We start from the raw sequence: 20,629 nt of genomic DNA on the forward strand, positions 1-20,629 counted from the left end.
TAGTATCGGAGAAAAAATAATTGTCACATCCTTGTCCATTTTATGCAACACACGCTGACAATGCACACACTAATGATAGAGACTCCATTCTCCATCCTTTCACACTGTCACTGAACAGCGTATTATCAGGACAGCACAGTCAGATTGTGCCAGCGGTGTGCTTGTTGTGCTACAGGAAGGTACTGAGGGTGTTATCCACGGTGGCCAGATGCAGGTACTCTGGATGGTCTCCCTCACTCTCCACCCCAGACTCCTGGTCCTCCTCCTCCTCCCTGCTCTGACTGGAGAGGGGGGTCCTCCTGATAGAGGCCCTAGAGCGGCGCTCCAGACAGCCTAGGATCATGTGAGCCAGGTCCTGCTGCAGACGCTGGACGTTCTCCCTGGAACAATGACAAACAAGTCAGTCTCAAGGTTCCTGTCGAGCTACAATGTAAATGTACCAGAACACCACATAGCTAACTCAGAGTTAAAGTTGACTTCTAAATGTTCAAAGTGTACTACTTATTTTATATTCTACCAAGTATTGTTGGTAAATGTGTTGATATTTTTAAACAGCACTTAGAAACATATCTTTTTACAGCATAGGCTCTGTAAACAGGTATGTAAACAAAACTAGCAACATGTCCGTTTACAGACCCTAGGCTGTGTACACACAGTACATTGGAAAGCACTTTGAGCTGAATTTCTTGTATGAAAGGTAGTTTAAAAACAGAGTTCAATATTATTATTATGATTAATATTATTACTATTAGCTTCTAGTCTTTATGCTAAGCTAAGCCAACAGCTGCTGGTTGTGGCTTTACAGTATTTTTATTGTACCGATGTGAGAGTGAAGCCTATTTTCCCACATCTAAATAAGACGTTGAGAGTGGCTTTGGTAATCCATATATTCCAGCAAAAAGAAAATATCTCTTGTAGTCTGCCTATGGTGATCGTGATGAAACATTTACACTGATCCTAATACCTCTCTAGTGAATTTGTAGCCCCTTCCTCGGGCTGACCAAAGCAGCTCAGCAAGCTACATAAGGTCATAATGAGGTCATTTGAGAGGAGCACACGTCTGCACTTTGCTTGTGATTTGCTTACGTGGTGGGTGGTGTTGGGAGGTCGTAGTCTTCTCCCTTCTCACCCGTCAACCAGTAGGTGGTCTCTGTGCCTTTACCCTGTGGACACAACACAACACACTTTTACATTAACATTTTGCATCCACAGTGTGTCAATGAGGTCGGTGTTTCTAGATTCATTTCAAAACGCTTCATTAGTTCTGACATGCATCCGGTCAGTTTAAAGATGTCCACATGGTTACCTTCAGATACGTTTCTCCTCTCATCTCATACTCAAATCTGCGGTCGGTTCTCTGCAGGATATTTATAGTGGGCTGGCTGACGTGGATGCGCAGAGCTGGATGATAATTTAAAAAAAAAGAGGTAAAACAGACAGCCGTCATTTGTTATGGTTTTATTTTTAACCCCAAGCTTGGCTCTGATAATATAATTTCATCAGGCTGACTTGTAGCTTCTGTAATTGCAAAAGAAGGAAGGAGCAGTGCATGGCTATTGTGACAACATCACCGACAGCATTGCATGTCAGAGTGAATCAGTTTCATCATTATTTATCTGGTGGTGTGTGTGCGTCTCCTCACGGTGTCCTGTAGACTCCATACGAGAGGCAGTGTTGACCGTGTCTCCAAACAAACAGTATCTGGGCATCTTGATCCCCACCACGCCCGCTGCACAGGGACCTGGGAGGAGGAGGGATCAAGATGGAAAGATCAGAGGAGGTCAATCGGATATGTGGAATACATGGCACCACTCGGTCATCATGAATGACCTTTAAGGCAATTGAAAAAGGTCATGGCCTTATGACAGAAGTATTTGTTCAGTTGTCGTCAAGGGTCTGATTCATGCTACATTTAGTTCTTAAACATGCAGAAAATGTATTTTAAGATTTGTACATAGTATTTTTGGATGTATGAAATGCAAAACAGGCTGTATCTTCAATCTGTTCTGTCTAAACTAGGACACTTATACTGTATGTTGTAAAAATGAAATAAAGAGTTGAACTCTGGCTTTATCCAACATACAGATTGTTGTATCATACTTATTTGCATTTTTATTCAAACATATCTGAATAAATTGTGATACAAAATGTTTAACAATGCAAGGCAGTGGTCATGATGATATCTTTAACTTAAATGATTTGACCCTATTCACCTGAAGTGTTTGGCCTTATAGAGATCAATACTTGTCTCTTGACTTCCATTGACAAATTCTAATATCAAATCTTTTAATTGGACCCTTCTATATAAGACTGAGAAGTGTTACTTTCCTACCTGAGTGAACGCCGATGCGTATCCACACAGGGATGCCAGGCAGGTGTCTGAGCTGGAAGGTTCCCATGAACGCTAAGATGTCCAGCGCCATACGACAGATATCCACCGCGTGCCTGTTCCCGTTGCGTCTTGGCAGCCCTGAGGCCACCATGTAGGCATCGCCAATGGTCTCCACCTTGAGGGGTACACATAGGAAATGATGCCTGTGTCTGTGGCCTGCGCTGTCTGTCTGTCTGTCTGTCTGTCTACTGGTCTACTTGTCATGTTTGTACCTTGTAGACGTCGTGGTGGTCCACGATGCTGTCAAAGCCCTTGTAGATGTCGTTGAGCATGTCCACCACCTCCATGGGCGTGCTGTACTGACACAGAGAGGTGAAGCCCACTATGTCACTGAAATAGATGGTCACTTCATCGTACAGCTCCGGCTCCACCACACCGGTCTCCTTCAGGCTTTTCACCACCGGGCTGCACACAGAGACACACACATGAACATGAGATGAGACAGGATGAAACCAATCCAGGTAAATTATCTTAAAGGTACAGTGTGTAATAAAAGAGTATATTGTATTTCTTAAGTATTTGCATTCAGCATCAAAACCAATTCTCTCTATACTAGGGGAACATGTGTGATTTTGCTTTTTGAAAGAGTAAAGTGACCCAGGAAGCAGCATGAAGTTGAGGCAGTCTGCTCGGTCCCTCTCAGCCTTGTACAGGGCCGTTCTCTCCTCCACCAGGTGCTCCAGGTTCCTGGAATACATCTGCAGCCGTCGGATCATGTTGTCCAGGTAGCTCTCGTTGTCCTGGTTATGGATCTTACTACAAGGACAATGGGGGACATGGTGGGGAAGGGACAGACATTAACTTTCATTCATTTCATGGCAACAAGGTCCTGTTAAAAAGGAAAGACAAGCGATTGTTACCTGATGATTTTCCCCAGACAGGTTTCTACCTTCTTAAAGTCGTGTCTTCTTTCAGGATCCTCGTCCCAACAGGTTTTAATCAGCGTGTACACCTGACAGACAAGAGGACAAAGAGCTTTAAAATACATCTCCGACAATGGACAAACAATAACTGATTTACAGTGGAACAACACAAATGGCATGGACTTGCCTCTAATTCTTTCTCTGATACCGTCTCAAAGTTGAGATCAGGTCTGAAGTAGGACGTGATGACCCTGGACAGCTTCACTGTTAGGAAACACAGAGACAAAGTTACTCACGATACTATGGAGTGTCTAACTTTAACTCTTAAAGTTATACTCTGTAACATTTCTATCTATTTTATGTTGGTTAAGTTCCTTTCTATCAAATAGTTAGCTAAAACAATGTCGATTGAGCGTATGACCCACTGAAGAAAGCGCCTGTATTGCTGCTTTGCCCTGTTATACTATCAGAGGGGCTATGTCGTATTACAGGCGGCTGCAGCGGTGCGTTCTTTTACTCAGGACATGGGAGCTTCAGACTCAGTAGTACTGAGTTTAGACCTGTGTGCATTCCAGTCCATCTGTTAGTTTTTTAATTTAGTTTTTATGTTTTATATATAGTCTATGGTTTGTATAAGACATGGTCATAGGTCCCATATTTTCAAAATGTATGAAAAGGTCTTTCTGACACTGTGTGCTGCCGTGTCTGAAGTTCCCGATTTTTCACGTGCAATCGAAGGCAGCAGGAATGCCTGGGCAAGTGTTACTATGAACTGCCAACTGCTGCTAGCGATACAGACTCTCTCTGTCTGCACTTCTCATAACTTCTGGGTCACCATGTTGGATCAGAACACACAGAGAAAACATTCTGCAGGTAAGAACGGCCAACCTACTGACCTCATACGGACAAAAAAATTCGGTTTTGAAAGAAACTCTGGACTAGAAGTGTCTGTAACTACATTTACGGCCACTAAGAATGCTGGATTACTTTAAATTAACTGTGGAAAAATCCAGTTGATTCCGACATAACTGTAATCTGTCTCAAACTGATTCATTTTGCAGGTAATACATTAATACCCCCGTGGATAGCTCCATTAATTGTTTTAATGGGAATTGCCTCTCAAAATCCCCTGTACATAAAATATAAGGATTGTAATTTAGATTATGTGGTTTTTAAAATATAAATCCAGGATGGAAAAAACACACACTACCCACCATTTGACAAAAAAAGAAAAAAAAAATTCACATAAGTGTGTGAGTGTGGGTGCTGTATTGTTGGACAGTGGTTGTTTTGCACCTGCTCGGTCGGAGCAGCGCTCTGTATAGAAGGTGCTCTTTCTCAGAACAATCTCCTGGGCGATGATTGCAAAGCTGTAGATGTCTCCTTTCTGAGAGGTGCCCTCTCTCCTCAGATGCTCCGGAGCAGTCCACAAGTCTGAGAGGAGAGAAGAGGACAGAGAGAGAGAGAGAGAGAGAGAGAGAGAGAGAGAGGAAGGGGAAAGAGAAATGACAACGTAAGCAATTGAAGGGATAGATATATTCTCAGTAGGAAAGAACTTAGTACAAAGGACCCTTTTACCTTTGCCGGGGCTAAGAAAGGAGTTACAGCCAAAGTCTGTGATCTTCACCACCATGCGATTATCCACCACACAGTTGGTGGACTTGAGGCGACCATGCACCTGGATGTCACTGGTATGGAGATAAGACATGCCCTGCACAGAGAGGAGGAGGAGAGGGGCAGTCAAGCATATGCTATCTGTACTGGCCTCTACTGGCAGCTAGGGGGAACTGCAACAACAGTTTCTATCGGTGTACTTTAGTCTCTAATAATCATGTGGAGATTGATTATTATTTGTTCTAATCACATTGCAGTTATTGAAAAAGCGACTAAGTGGCTGTGTTACTGTGCACAGTTTAAGGAGTACTACTGTATGATATGTTGGATTTGATAGAATGAGTGAAATATTATCATTACAATTTAGAACAGGTGTACAGTAGGGATGGGTTTTTTAAAGTGACTTATTACATACATCAAGAGTATTATTGAGATTCATAATGTATGTGGCTGAGCAATAACTGTACATAATTTGACATATTTTTAGGGAAGGGATTTAAATATGGTGTAATTTAAGCGAAACATCTGAGTGCTTTTATTTTGATAAGTTCAAACATCCACGTTTATGTCAAAAATAGCAATTAATGCAAAGGTTGTGAAATTCAAGTTTAGAGGGTAACTTCATGTTATAACTGATTACAATAAAGTAGTTTTTTCCATACTAAATAGTCATCTGAATACTACAATGTGTAATCCTTGGCACTTCTGCCATTACTGAGTATGTATGTCTTGCATGATGTGAAACTGTGACTTGTTGCGTGCGATGCAATAACATGGTCAGAGCTGTGGTGATGAAAATATGGCTCCTGCTCTTGAACCGTTCATAAAACTCCAGGTGATAGCCAGTGCCAGAGGTCAATACGACAACACAGCACTTCAGATCATGCAGTTAGTCCTCAGCCGAGTTCCTGTCTCACCTTGGCGATGTCGTACATGACGGAGATCTTGAACTCCCAGTCCATGAAGGTCTCCTCTGGGTACGAAACCTTGTCGTTCAGCACATACTGGGAATAGAAAAGGACGTGTGTGTGTGTGTGTGTGTGTGTGTGTGTGTGTGTGTGTGTGTGTGTGTGTGTGTGTGTGTGTGTGTGTGTGTGTGTGTGTGTGTGTGTGTGTGTGCGTGTGTGTGTGTGTGTGTGTGTGTGTGTGTGTGTGCGTCAAAATGAATACAATAAATTTAGAAAAGAGGGATACTGGATTTTTCTTGCTTGTCCTAAATAATAAATACATTTATATACGTAAAACTGAACCACCATTCAAACCTTGATGGGCTTGAAAATTCAGGTTTGCATTCCATACGTACCCGAAGTGACCCCCTCTCTCCGTACTCAAACACTCCGAACACACCCTCATCAAACTTCACCGTGCCATAGAACTTTGTGAGGTTGTAATAGTCGATTTGCAGAAGCTACAGGGGGGGAGGGGGAGAAACAGAGAAGGCCGGGGGGAGGGGGGGGGTTGATTTTTTCATAGGAAAATATATAAATAGCACATGTAAGACTGGCATGGCATCAGCTAATGACACACACCCTCCTGCTGTGTGCATGTCTTACCGCATTAAGCTCGATCCTCTGGGTTTCGTTGAAGTTTCCGTCCGAGTGCTTCAGCTCCTTCAAAATCACAATCTGAAAATGAGGCAGCAGCAGCAGCATCAGTCAGGCCATCGCATGTTCAGTATCAGTACAGTGCTAAAGTATTTTGTATTGATTTATAAATGTACTTCTGGATGTTGTTTACAGCTACCTTCTTATCGTAGTACACACGGCGGATCTTGTAATTCTGTTTCTTTCTCTCGTCTTCAATCTGATGGAGGCGGATGAAGGACATTTTAACAGAGCCAACATGTTATCTCTTTCTTGTTTTAGTGCAGCCATGCTCAATAAATGAGGTCGACTCCAGCACTTAAAAGGTGGAGTCATTGATGTGGAGAATGCTTGTGGTCAAAAACACTTTTTGTCAGAATCAGTGAATATCTCCTCATGATCCACTGCCTTTCCGTGTGTGTGTGTGTGTGTGTGTGTGTGTGTGTGTGTGTGTGTGTGTGTGTGTGTGTGTTGGAATTTAGGCCTACATATAGGTAGTGGATCGAGACAGGCATTCTTCAGAATCATTGACTCCACCTTTAAGAGGGGACATGTGGTTAGAAAATGTGGTGAGAGCTGTATCAAATGATCCTGGGGTTGAGAGCGGATGGTAGATTTGTGACCGCAGTAAGAGCTTCACAGTCCTTCACAGAGAGTGTTGTCAAAGCCTCCATACTGCCTGAGAGCTTTTAGACCTGCTTTACCTTGAGAGACACCACGCTGACTTGGTTGTTGTCCAGAAGTGTGATGAGATCAGAGGCAATGTGCGACCAGCGCTTCTTGAGCAGACGTACTTTCTTGTTCTTACTAAACAGGTTTAAAAATAAATTTAAAAAAAACATCCAGACATTAAAAAAAACAATGGCATAAAGATGTGCAGCGTATAGCACACACGGATACACATATATGGGCGCCCAGGAGGTACACATTTAATATGGTCACCCTTATTCGCAAACAAGTCCTCCTCAAAATCATTGTCTTTCAAATGTTTCTCATTCTGTTTATGAGACGAAAATCACCCATAGTGATGGTTTTAACCTTTTCTTTTCAAATGTGGTAAACAAATGGATGTGTTGATTTGTTGGAAATATCCACGCATCATCGGTCCGTGTCTGTTTCTATTGTTGCTGTGCTGCCATGGCCGTCCAGCTCCACTGTACCAGTGTGTTGGTGTCCTTTAGAAGAGGTTGTATGCACTAAAGTTGGTTAATGACTCACCTGTAGAAAATGAAGGCGATGGTGGCCACAACAACCACCGTGACAGCCAGCACGATGATATAGATATTGTTGTATACTGAAATCCCTGAAGGTGTGAACACAAAAAAAAGGAAAAATGAATAAGAAATTGTCTCAAAGGGCATTTGATTCATGTTCTATCTGTTAAGAATAAAAAACGTAATTCAACAGCATTTAGACCGTGGAATAGAGAGGACACTGTCAACTTTATCTGGGACATTTCCCACTTCCCCTCTGAGAGAGTTAAACCTTTATTATAAAAGCATGAAAAGTTGCCCTCTTTATAACACATTTTATTGACGGCACTAAACAGTCGTCTACTTAGCACTGTCACCTAACAAGTGTGGTATGTGCTCATCAGTGCACTTGCACGGTATTTGTGTTTGTTGGTGAAACACGTAGGAGGACAGTTAATGATTACCGGTTGTGATGGCCAGCTGACACAATAAACCAAGGCACTGTGTGTGTGTGTGTGTGTGTGTGTGTGTGTGTGTGTGTGTGTGTGCATGTGTGTGTGTGTGTGTGTGTGTGTGTGTGTGTGTGTGTGTGTGTGTGTGTGTGTGTGTGTGCATGTGTGTGTGTGTGTGTGTGCATGTGTGTGTGCGCGCGTGCGCGTGTGTGTGTGTGTGTGTGTGTGTGTGTGTTTTTTATATTTACCTTGGTATGGTTTGGAATCAGGAAGTCTTTTCCCCCAGATGAAGGTAGGGTTTGAGTCAAACATTTTGGTTCGGTTGAACTCAGTGTCAAATTTGAATAAAGTTTGGTACTGAGGATCACATGAAGGGGAAAGAAAATGACACATTTAAGCTTAACAGTTTGTATGACAGCAATAGACTCAGCCAACAGCAATGGTTTCATTTTGAAAGATCTTTGTGGTACACTGCTAAATTCTTCCATTGCTAAATGGAATACTAATTGAAGTACCTTATTGGTGGCAGTATTGGTGTAAAGGATTGAGAGATTCACGTCTCTGTCTCCATGCTGGTCCAGCTTGTAGGGTCCAGCTATTCCTGAGAAGAGTCACAGGAAAGTATTAATACACAATACACAAACATATGGCATCCACCGAAATGTCACTAGTGATCATGCTCCCAATCATACGCTCACACCCATTTACACACACACACAAATATATACACACATACACATACACACACACACACACACACGCTTATTAAGCTGCGGGCGATAACCTCTCAACACTTTGTCCTGTCAGTGAAAAACACTAACAATTGATATGAGTTGATAGCTTCCGTCTGTTAGGCCTCACACAAACAAATAACCACTATAGCCAATGACAAAGTTTAATGCTGCTGTCAAAACCACTGGGGTTGTGTTGGAAATGTGAGGGTCTCATCAATCCAAATCCAAAATACAGCTGAGGAGGCTAATTGGAAATGAGCAGATAATTGGTCATGCATGAAATGAAATGACTGAACAAACTGAAATGTTTAATATGGCCAAAGTATGTCTAAAAGCATATCTGCAATCATATAACACAGTCCATCTGGATTTATCACTTTGTTAACGCATATTTCTTTCTTTATTAGGATATCAATGTATTTAGCGTACAAGAATGGGGAAAGAGACTTCAGTCGGTGTGATGGGCCTACATGATGTCTAATGTAGGCCGAGATTACCTCGAAATACAAACCTATTTGGTTTTGTGAATACAGATTCCCCACATTTTTCTTATTAGATAGAAACTGTCAAAGAGAAATTAAGTTAAATAGGCTATATAGAAAATATCGTCAGTCAAGTAGTTTTCATTGCAGCCATTCTACGTCAGAGAATAATCTTGAACCCTGATGTACCTCTTAAATGCAATTTCTAAAGTCTAACCTTGATGTATTTTATGCACCTTTCAAAGCACTTTGATTGGCTTTGTGTCTGAATTGTGCTATACGAATAAACTTGCCTTGCCTTGCCTTGTGTCTCATCACAAAAATGTCAAAAGTCATCATCTAAATTTGACCTCCTCAGCATTACTCCCTCCCTTGGCATCAGAGTGGCTTACATTAGGAGGTGCATGTCTCTCTTTACCGTTAAAAGAGACGTTTCTGAAGTAGTTCACACTGACGTAATCCTGTTGGGTCTCTGGCTGCGATGTCCCTACAAGGTCCCTTATCACCTCGCCTATGAGCAGCACCGAATCATGGTAGGCAGCCATGTAGTCGTTCATCTGCACGGAGGAAGAGAGACAGAGAGAGAGATAGAGAGAGAGACAGAGAGAGAGAGAGACAGAGAAAGAGAGAGAGAGAGAGAAATGAAAGGTAAACTCAGCCATAGGACCGAATACTTGTTGATATTTGAATTGACCACGAAAACAAATCCACCCCTTCCTGTTCCTTCAAACAGCACAGCAAGGAAAAGGGAGTTGATTTATATGCGATTTCCACCCTGTGTCCTCCTTACCATGCTGCCGTTGTTGGGGTCTGTGTTGATGGTGTAGTTTCTGTTGTTGGGCATAGTCAGCACCAACACATTGCCCATGGATGGCATTGAGGATGTGTTGGTGTAGTATTGATCGCTGTGGAGAGAGGATGCACCAGAGGCCTTCTTTAAAGTGTGCTGTGTTCTAAGCATCCTGACATGAATACTTGAGTAGGATCTTTAGAATCACTTATTAAACACATCATATTCTCCTGAATGGAGAATTCAATAAACTTAATTGTCAGTTCATATTACAATATATCATTAGCGTGAATGTTTGTCATAGTGTATATACCAGTGGTTCCCAATCGTCTTTGTCAGATACTCCCATAATCATGTCAGATGTATTAAAGTATACCTTTAACTGGACATTATTTAAATTTAAATGACATAAGAGTCACTATGTATGACTATGTAAGATCAATAAATGTAATAGGGCGATGATGAAGCAGATCAAACTTTGATTTTGTACTGTTCAGGACACAGAGGCTTTACTGGTCTGCAAGCCATAAAGCATTTTGTCTTAGTTGGCGGGGATTTGGACCCTATTTTAACTGTGTATTCAATACATTTTAGCTATTACCTAGGGGGCAAAACCCCTTTTTTTTTTAAACAGACATGGAGCGTTGTAAAAGGTTGTTCAACAGAAATGATATCAAGGACCTTCCAGGATCCCAACCTGGATGGACAACCTTGTCAACAAGCTGCTGGAAAGCTACAGGGGGCCGACATAGAGCAAATCAGAACCACTGTTTAAGCGAATGGGGATGGGCTAATAGGGAATTTTTTAAACTTATAGATATCATTATGAAACTTAGCAAGTTGATTACTGACATTAAAACAACAACTTTTTGTATTACAGTATTTTCCAAAAAGTTTGAATAAATATGAAAAATCATCAATAACTTACTAATGATGCGTAAATTTGCATATCTGCAAAGCCCCAAAATCTAGATGTTGGACAAAAGCTGAGTCAACTTGTTTTTAAATTTTGAAAACAAAACAAGTGTCCAACTGCCTGAAGCTTTTCCTAATCACAGTTCAAATTTGATCAATAACCCATAGAAAATTAATTTTTTACACTGTTTTTTCCAAGGGAATGTCTAGCCGTTTCCTAAAATACCAGCTGGAGACTCCAAAAGGACACTTTTGGTCCATGGCACATGAAATGTAACTGTGTAAAAAATGTATTTTCTATGGGTTATTGATCAAATTTGAACTGTGATTAGGAAAGGCTTCAGGCAGTTGGACACTTGTTTTGTTTTCAAAATTTAAAAACAAATTGACTTTGTTATCTTCCAACATCTAGATTTTGGGGCTTTGCAGATATGCAAATTTACGCATCATTAGTAAGATATTGATGATTTTTCATATTTATTTAAACATTTTGGAAAATACTGTAATACAAAAAGTTTTTGTTTTAATGTCAGTAATCAACTGGCAAAGTTTCATAATGATATCTATAAGTTCAAAAAATTCCCCATTACCCCATCCCCATTCACCCCCATTTGCTATGTCGGCACGCTGTAGCTTTCCAGCAGCTTGTTGACAAGGTTGTCCACCCAGGTTGTGATCGTGGAAGGTCCTAGATGTCATTTTTGGTGAACAACCTTTTACAACGCTCCATGTCCATAAAATCACTTTGCCCCCTGGGTATAGGTAATTCTTTCAACCATTTATTACACCTAATTATTGACTTTTCTAATCGAACAATTTTTCACACACTAACCAATACTCAAACATAACTAACTGTTAAAGCATTTCCGCCGTCTGTTGTTTTAGCTGACCCGATATCGTATTTTCTTGATCAAACCAAGATTTCTATTAAACAAATGAAATGAGTGCAAGTACTGCTCGTTGGGAATCACTGCTATATAGTGTGGGTTAGTGTAGGAATGTAGAGGACTTTTTGTGACCAGTAAAGCGCAAACATTACTACCAGTGGGGACACATGCAGAAAGTACCAATATAATAAAAACAGACATATGAACTGATGATTAGAGATGAAAAAGGAGATGAAATGAATACAGAGCACTGACGTGTAGAGATCAATCAGGATGAAGAGAATGTCACTGCTGTCTGCCTCTTTGGTGCCATTCTTTGCCTCCAGTACGTCCGCTGGTGATCCACACATAATAAACACTGCAAAAAGAGACGCTCCACTCAACACAACAGACCACATGACCTTGGACAATATCTCTTTATTGGCTGACTTTATGGTTTAGCTCACAAATGATCAGCCTAACTGTGCAATGAGTTTTAACACCTACTTCACCGGTGGGAATATGAAGGTGTATTGAACTCTGAGATCCTATGTAGTATTATTGTGCAAACATTTTTGAAATCGGTTCATCCTAGCCTGAGAAAAGGCAGGAAGAGTGTTTTATGGTCTCACTGTCTAACCCTACATTTTACGAGTGTGACATCACACTAGTAAAAATGTAGGGTTAGGATTAAGGGGGCCAGCTGGGCCAAGGAAAGACTGAGGGAAGAAAAACCTCATTCATTATATTATAATAGCGACGTTATAATGATAGAACGCCGGTTCCGTATGGGTGAAGTATTCCTTTAACAATAACAACAACAATCAAACAGGGTGTGCAAAAAAATAATGAACCTACTGTAGATATATTTTTCCAACCATAGTTTTTGTACACCTTTTATCAAAGGTGAGTGCGCAGACACACTGTGTTTAATTTGATCCCCTAAAAGCTTGTACAAACAAGCAAGACTATGATTAGATTAGAGTGTTAGCTTGACATCTATGTCAATAGCTGAGCAGTTACATGGGACAGGGAGATGTGTGTTATACTAAAACTAAAAAGACTCACCGTTGCTTGACCTCACCGTTGCTTGATTGGTTAGAACTGTCCTCAGATCGTATGGACTGCGCAGCACTGTTCTATCAATGTTACTGGGAAACCTGCCTGCATCCAATGCATTTATATACCTGCAGAAGAAAATCACTTAGAATGAACAACAGGGATACATAGCCACCACAGTAACATACAGACTCCTCCAACCATCTGGAAGAAGGATAACTACAGTACAACTCTTCTAATAATGTATTTGTATACAATACATTATGCCATTGTTTATGTCTGCAGACAGCAGCTGTTTTTGTCATGTATTACAGTCATATTACTGTTCATGGTATATACATGTTGTGCATGGTGATATATAGATTTGTACGCAACTGAGTATTTATGAACTGAATTTTCTGACAGCACAATATTAAATCATGCTTATAAATGTGCTTCTTTGTTTTATCATGGCACCATGAAGAGTCTACAAGCAACATGTGATCTCTAGGCCTCGTGCCCTATGCCCTTTTTGTTCCATTACCGGGTTTGAGATGTGCAATGGACACTGGACAGAATCCCTTGAAAGTACAATAGAGTCACTGCAGATATAATGCGCTCAGAGAAGTAGCTTTATCATGGAAGACATCTCCCATGAGACTCACCAGAAGCAATCCTCCGTGTTGGTGGGTTTCTTGTAGACGTAGGCCGTCTTCCACACAGGTTTGATCTTGTCGTAGTGTTGGAAGAACTTGATGAAACAGTCAGAGATCTTGCGTGCGGGCGGCAGGAGGCGCTGCAGGTTGAGCGTGTAGTCGCAGGAGAGACCGAAGCTTCCAGCCGAGATGATGGGCACGCTGAGCTTCAGACCCTTCTCCGCACTAACAGAGGGGGACAGGAGAATGTATATGGAGGCTTCACAGGGCTGTGTTTTTTTCCATATACAGTATGCTTACATTTATACATATTATCAAATTGTTTAGTGTGAACATGACCTTGGAAAACCAATAACTTACTCAACTATTTGGAAAGCAGCGTAGGTGCAGGTGGGCCCGACCACAGCGCATCCAAGTTTTTCTGAATTCTGCAAGAAAACAACAACGAGGGAATAGTTTTTTTGGGTCTGTTTTAATGCCTCTGCCACGCCGATAGCCAGAGCCGAGGCAGTTTGTTTTCGGGGTTGTCCGTCCGTGCACATCCCTGATATCTCAAGAACGCTTTGAGGGATTTTCTTAAAAGTTGTAAAAATGTCCCATCTGACTGGTCAGATTTTTGGAGGTCAAAGGTCAGGGTTACTGTGGCCTCATGTTCATCCTTTACTTGTTAACCTTGGTATCTCAGAAATGCCTTGAGCTTTCTTTTCTTATTCACATTTGGTACAAACCTACACTTCTACTGGAGGGGTTAACTGATTCGATATTTTAGATGAAATGTTAGTTTGACCGTATATTGTGAGTTTTTGTGTATCAGTTTATATAAAGTTTTCACCCGAGCTGTGGTGGTCTACCGAGTTTCGGAAGTTGTTGAGAAAAGGCTTAAATTCAAAGACGTAAGGAACAGTTTCCAGAAGATCTACAGAGTCTACTGTGCGGTCAATCGTGCCTAACTTCTCTATAGGAGTCCAACATGGAAAACAAAGACCTGGATATTAGCATAATATGTCCTCCTAAAAACATTAGACATACAGCAGAACAACAGCAATGGTTCGCAAAGTTGTGGTTGTATAACAGGCATATAACCTCCAGACGGTAGTTCTAGTTATTGTTTTTTCTCATTTATGTGTATGGCTCACCTGGCTATGAGATGCTATTAAGCCTGAGGGGGGACTATTTCAGGATCTAAAGATAGGCGAGTAAAAGACTTGAAAGAAATAGTAACAATCATTAATAGCACTGGAGTTTCTCCCTATATAGCTGTTAAAGTTTTACAAACCAGAATGATGCAGCACAGAGTGAATATAGTTTTCATTTCAGGGTAAACAGAGATTTGCTACCGTTCATTTTTGAACCGATACCCGTACTATTAACTGGAATTCAGTACCAGTTTTATTTCTTTTTTACTTTTGCATTTTTCATGCTTTATTGATAGATTGAAGAGACAGAGGTGAAATGGGGCAGAGAGGGGAGTGACATGCAGAGAACGACCGCGGGCGGGAATCGAACCCAGGGGGGGCCCTACCAACTGAGCTAAGGGCCCCCACTGGTACTGGTACTGGGGGGCCCCCTGGTACTGGGGGCCCCCCAGTACCAGGTTTATAACTTAAAAAACACTGTGACTTTCCAAGATTAAAGGTGTAAAACTTACGAGAAAAAGTTTGACTTTTCAAGGTTGAATCCACGTCATCACACCACAGATGCAAATCTCAAGTACAGGTCCTTCTCATATAATTAGCATATTGTGATAAAGTTCAATATTTTCTGTAATGTACTGATAAACATTAGACTTTCATATATTTTAGATTCATTACACACAACTGAAGTAGGTCAAGCCTTTTATTGTTTTAATATTGATGATTTTGGCAAAAAAGTAAAGAAAAACCAAAAATCCCCATCTCAAAAAATTTGCATATTTCATCCGACCAATAAAAGAAAAGTGTTTTTAATACAAAAAAGTCAACCTTCAAATAATTATGTTCAGTTATGCACTCAATACTTGGTCGGGAATCCTTTCGCAGAAATGACTGCTTCAATGCGGCGTGGCATGGAGGCAATCAGCCTGTGGCACTGCTGAGGTGTTATGGAGGCCCAGGATGCTTCGATAGCGGCCTTAAGCTCATCCACAGTGTTGGGTCTGGTGTCTCTCAACTTCCTCTTCACAATATCCCACAGATTCTCTATGGGGTTCAGGTCAGGAGAGTTGGCAGGCCAATTGAGCACAGTAATACCATGGTCAGTAAACCATTTACCAGTGCTTTTGGCACTGTGAGCAGGTGCCAGGTCTTGTTGAAAAATTAAATCTTCATCTCCATAAAGCTTTTCAGCAGATGGAAGCATGAAGTGCTCCAAAATCTCCTGATAGCTAGCTGCATTGACCCTGCCTTTGATAAAACACAGTGGACCAACACCAGCAGCTGACATGGCACCCCAGACCATCACTGACTGTGGGTACTTGACACTGGACTTCAGGCATTTTGGCATTTCCTTCTCCCCAGTCTTCCTCCAGACTCTGGCACCTTGATTTCCGAATGACATGCAAAATTTGCTTTCATCCGAAAAAAGTACTTTGGACCACTGAGCAACAGTCCAGTGCTGCTTCTCTGTAGCCCAGGTCAGGCGCTTCTGCTGCTGTTTCAGGTTCAAAAGTGGCTTGACCTGGGGAATGCGGCACCTGTAGCCCATTTCCTGCACACGCCTGTGCACGGTGGCTCTGGATGTTTCTACTTCAGACTCAGTCCACTGCTTCCGCAGGTCCCCTAAGGTCTGGAATCGGCCCTTCTCCACAATCCTCCTCAGGGTCCGGTCACCTCTTCTGGTTGTGCAGCGTTTTCTGCCACACTTTTTCCTTCCCACAGACGTGCCTTGATACAGCACTCTGGGAACAGCCTATTCGCTCAGAAATTTCTTTCTGTGTCTTACCCTCTTGCTTGAGGGTGTCAATGATGGCCTTCTGGACAGCAGTCAGGTCGGCAGTCTTACCCATGATTGCGGTTTTGAGTAATGAACCAGGCTGGGAGTTTTTAAAAGCCTCAGGAATCTTTTGCAGGTGTTTAGAGTTAATTAGTTGATTCAGATGATTAGGTTAAGAGCTTGTTTAGAGTACCTTTTCATGATATGCTAATTTTTTGAGATAGGAATTTGGGGTTTTCATGAGCTGTATGCCAAAATCATCAGTATTAAAACAACAAAAGACCTGAAATATTTCAGTTGGTGTGCAATGAATCTAAAATATATGAAAGTTCAATTATTATCATTACATTATGGAAAATAATCAACTTTATCACAATATGCTAATTATATGAGAAGGACCTGTATTTCCCTTACTTTCTTTTATCTATAATGGCCCTTCCAAACCCACCCCGTTAACCTCTGACCTGTCAAACTCTCGCTAGCTATTGCCCTGTTGAATTGACCATGATCAGGGATGATGTCTTCCAGCTCCCAAAGTATCTCTCTCTGGCTCTAACTCTTTCTACTCTCCAACCCAGATGGGCTCCCAGCTGCTGATATTTGGCACTGATTCCATTTTACGTTACCGGTACTCGGTAGTACCAAAGTAAAGTGCAGAGATCGGTACTCAACCCTACTTAACACACAGGAGAGTCTTTGGATACATGTTGTCACAATGCAAGTCTATGGAGGTAGTAGTTACTCACCGTCAGGTTAACTAGCTCATCCACTCCCTCACACACGGTACTCGGGCAGCCTTTGTTTCGATAATGGTTTGTGCTGAACCCGTTAAAGTTAGCCGTGAGATTATAGTCCACACCTGTAATTAGAAAGAAAGGCAGAAAAACATTTTAATTATTTTTTGTGTGTGTGGGTTTCATTAAAATAGTGGTCAATTAACCTTTTGCTAAACTGTCCCTTAAACAACAATTGGCCCATCACAGTTCAGCAACTGTAGCTAGCTATGGCAGTTTTGTCAAACATTTATTTGCTGCATGTTAAAGCTTTTTACAAGGGGCTTCAATAAGACCGATACTCGGAATGTTAAAAGTGCAGAAGCCCTTAGAGGACATGGAATCATTGGCCTACAGTTCATTTGAATAGTTTTCTCGAGATAACGGGATAATGAACTTGTTATCACAACACAGCTAAACTTTTTATACAGAGGAAATGGTATAATTCATTTAGGATCACACTTGAATAATTTGGTTTGATTAACTAATTAACTCAATAAGATAGATATACTGTAGATATATTGGATTGTGTACTCAAATTAACTGTCCCGTTATCTTGCCAAAAACTGTGGCTACATCTGTATCTGTATCTGTTATTGCTGAAAGACAGAGGAGATAAAATGTGACTCTATTTCCATTTACGGCTTCTGTAAAAAAATAATATTTGTAACTGCATACTAGGACTATAGGCTAATTAGTTTGGTTTTATACAGCATTACATGTACAATGCTGTTTCTATATATCCTTCCTATTTGCTCCTTTTTGCATCATCATGGTGAGGATATTGATAATCTTCCAGGGACATGCCGACCCATATCTTATGATTTATTGCATTGACTAAATCATTTCTTATCTGGTATCAGTCATTGATTCCCCGGAGGTCCCGGAGAGATATGTTATAATAAGTTATAACTAATGTGTCTAATGTAGTTATATTGTAGTTACTTTGGCTACATCATGTGTACTTGTGTTCAATATAGTAACCAGCTTTGGACAGAGAACATTTATAATGTTATACACAAAGATAAATAAAGATGTAGTATCGTAGAATAATGTGGCAAACCAATGTATTCTGAACATTTTGAAACACTAATGAATTGTAAATACATGTCCTAGATTTTCACTGCAGAATAAGACAGTTATACAATTGCAGTAATACTGTTTTGAGTCCATAATAGGGATGACCATGGTTAACCTGTTAACCGTTAAGAAGATCTTTAACCGGTTAATACTAAAGGTTAAACGGTTAAAAAAAAATAAAAAATCATCTTAATTTCTCTCAAATCCGGACGCTTATTTTGATATCGCTAAACCGGATGTAAGAAAGTGAACTGTGTCAAAATGCATTTACATAGGCTACTGGTCCCTGAATTGTTTTTAAATGAATATGCCGGTCCTTGGAACAAAGAAGGTCGGGAGCCCTGCTGTAATGTTTCAGGTATTTCATTAACAAATATTTGGTTAACCGGTTAAAGAAAAAATTCTAAATGGCCATCCCTAGTCCATAATGTACAATCATTCTATGACTTCTCTCATGCTTCATTTCTTATTGTATTACCTTCTGCAGCATTAATAGTTGAGTCAGTCTCCATGGCCTTCAGTATTTCTCCTTTCACGAACGTCAGACTCCAGGGAGAAACCTCATCCTCCAGCAGGATCACATTGATTGTAACCCCATCCAGACACTTTGCAATGGCCTGACATGGGGCAGCAAGAAACCCCAAGACACACAAACACAACCACCACCAGCCCGGTCCCATTTTCGGCTCTGAACTTCCTTCTATTTATATGTTTGATCTGTTAAAGAGAGTCCATGATGTAGTAAAGGCTTTCAGTGTTGTTTTTGTGTCCACTGCTCTCTCTCTCTCTCTCTCTCCAGTGCGTCTATATAGCAGTAAAGTCGCCAAACACTCCCAATAACTTCCCCTTACATTTTGCTGCAAAAATTCCCGGAAATTATACCTTGTCCGATCCACCACTGCCTCGCTGAAAGTGTATTTTACCAGAGCGATATCCAGTTGTGTTTTCTCCTCTGTGTGTGTGTGGGGTTCACCTCTCAGATTCACACTCACATTCTCTTCCTCAAAGGGGCCGGTCATCCACATCAAGCTGTTAATGTACAACCTTTAAAGATATACAGGCTGGCCATATAACTGTCTCACTGTGTCAAGGTCTCCAGGAATGACAGGCTTGAAACACATGGAGCACACACAGAGCACAGATTTAACCTTCTTTTCAACTTGTTGGTAATGAACACATGTTAAATGGAATGCCACTGTTAATGATTATCTGCTTCAGGTTGAGATTAAAGAGAGAAAATAACTTAATATTTAGTGTAGGCTAAATGAAATGTAAAATATGCTGTGCTGACCTTCGAAAGCAAGGTGAGGGCGAGGCCTGCACATACATCAGGACCTGGTCCAGTGTGCTTATGGGGACCTGTAGTGCTACACAACATAGCCTATAGCTTCTACTTCTATAGCGTAGCTTAGCACAAACAATGAAAATAGGGGAAACAGCTAGCCTGGTTCTATCTAAAGCCAAGGTAATACAATTCCCCTAGCAGCACCTATAATATCACATACCTGAATTATTGGGTTGAAAACACACACTGGCAGCTACAAATGAAGGGGTTAAGACTGGAGGTACACAAGCTAGGTACTTTTGAATTGAAAACATGGAGCAGACACTCCCCCTAAACATAGCTAAGTATTTAGCTTAACTGTGCTTAGCTTAGCTTAATTAAGCACAGGCAGCGGGATGTCACAGTTTCCTTCTAGAAACTCTGAAGCTGCAACACTTAACTGTGGTACGTAGCCTTCTGTATGTAACAAAAATAGAAAAAACAAGACATAGGCCCTAAGTGTTCTTTGTTCACATTGGTCCATTATGCCAATGAGCACTGAAAGCTGTTTAGTGGCGGGGAAATGTTGGACTAAGGGACCGCTCTTATTGAATCTTCAAAGTTTACGCTTCAAACATGTTTAGAATTTTGAACAAATTGAGATTAGTTTTCTAGAGGCCGATTAAATCGTCAACAATGTAAAAATGTATAGCCTATTTATTTATAGGCCTTTAAATGTTGGAGTAATTGGAAGGGTCATTTTGTCTTGTTTTGGAGGCTGGCTATTCCTCGTGGCTTTGTGCTATAAGCTCCTTATAAATGTCTTCTACCAGTTTCCCTATTAAAGGTTCAGTAAGCGGAATGGTCAGTTTAGCTAACTTCCTGTCAGTGACTGCAGTTAGCACTCCCCTCCCTCGTCACCACATTAATGCACTGTGGTCTACTCCCCTCCCTCGTCACCACATTAATGCACTGTGGTCTTCAAACAGCGAGTTATCTAGCATCATCTCAGATAAGTAAGTGT

At 41.1% G+C, this 20,629-nt stretch overlaps 1 protein-coding gene across 1 annotated transcript; it reads right to left on the reverse strand.

Moving 5' to 3' along the window:
- Positions 1-169: 169 nt before the first annotated feature.
- On the reverse strand, positions 170-19,021 carry gucy2cb (guanylate cyclase 2Cb; the record flags this gene model as incomplete). Its single annotated transcript, XM_080048994.1, has 27 exons — positions 170-380; positions 1,087-1,163; positions 1,307-1,401; positions 1,643-1,741; positions 2,333-2,507; positions 2,605-2,797; positions 2,990-3,148; positions 3,253-3,344; positions 3,443-3,519; positions 4,552-4,689; positions 4,834-4,966; positions 5,787-5,873; positions 6,173-6,277; positions 6,423-6,494; positions 6,613-6,672; positions 7,157-7,259; positions 7,671-7,755; positions 8,346-8,454; positions 8,613-8,698; positions 9,732-9,870; positions 10,104-10,218; positions 12,161-12,263; positions 12,953-13,071; positions 13,588-13,803; positions 13,939-14,006; positions 17,235-17,347; positions 18,820-19,021. The coding sequence occupies 27 exons, from the start codon at positions 19,019-19,021 to the stop codon at positions 170-172; spliced, it is 3,231 nt and encodes a 1,076-aa protein (XP_079905120.1).
- Positions 19,022-20,629: the final 1,608 nt, after the last annotated feature.

Source organism: Ammodytes marinus (genome assembly GCF_949987685.1).
Source record: "Ammodytes marinus genome assembly, chromosome: 20".
Lineage (NCBI taxonomy): Eukaryota > Metazoa > Chordata > Actinopteri > Uranoscopiformes > Ammodytidae > Ammodytes > Ammodytes marinus.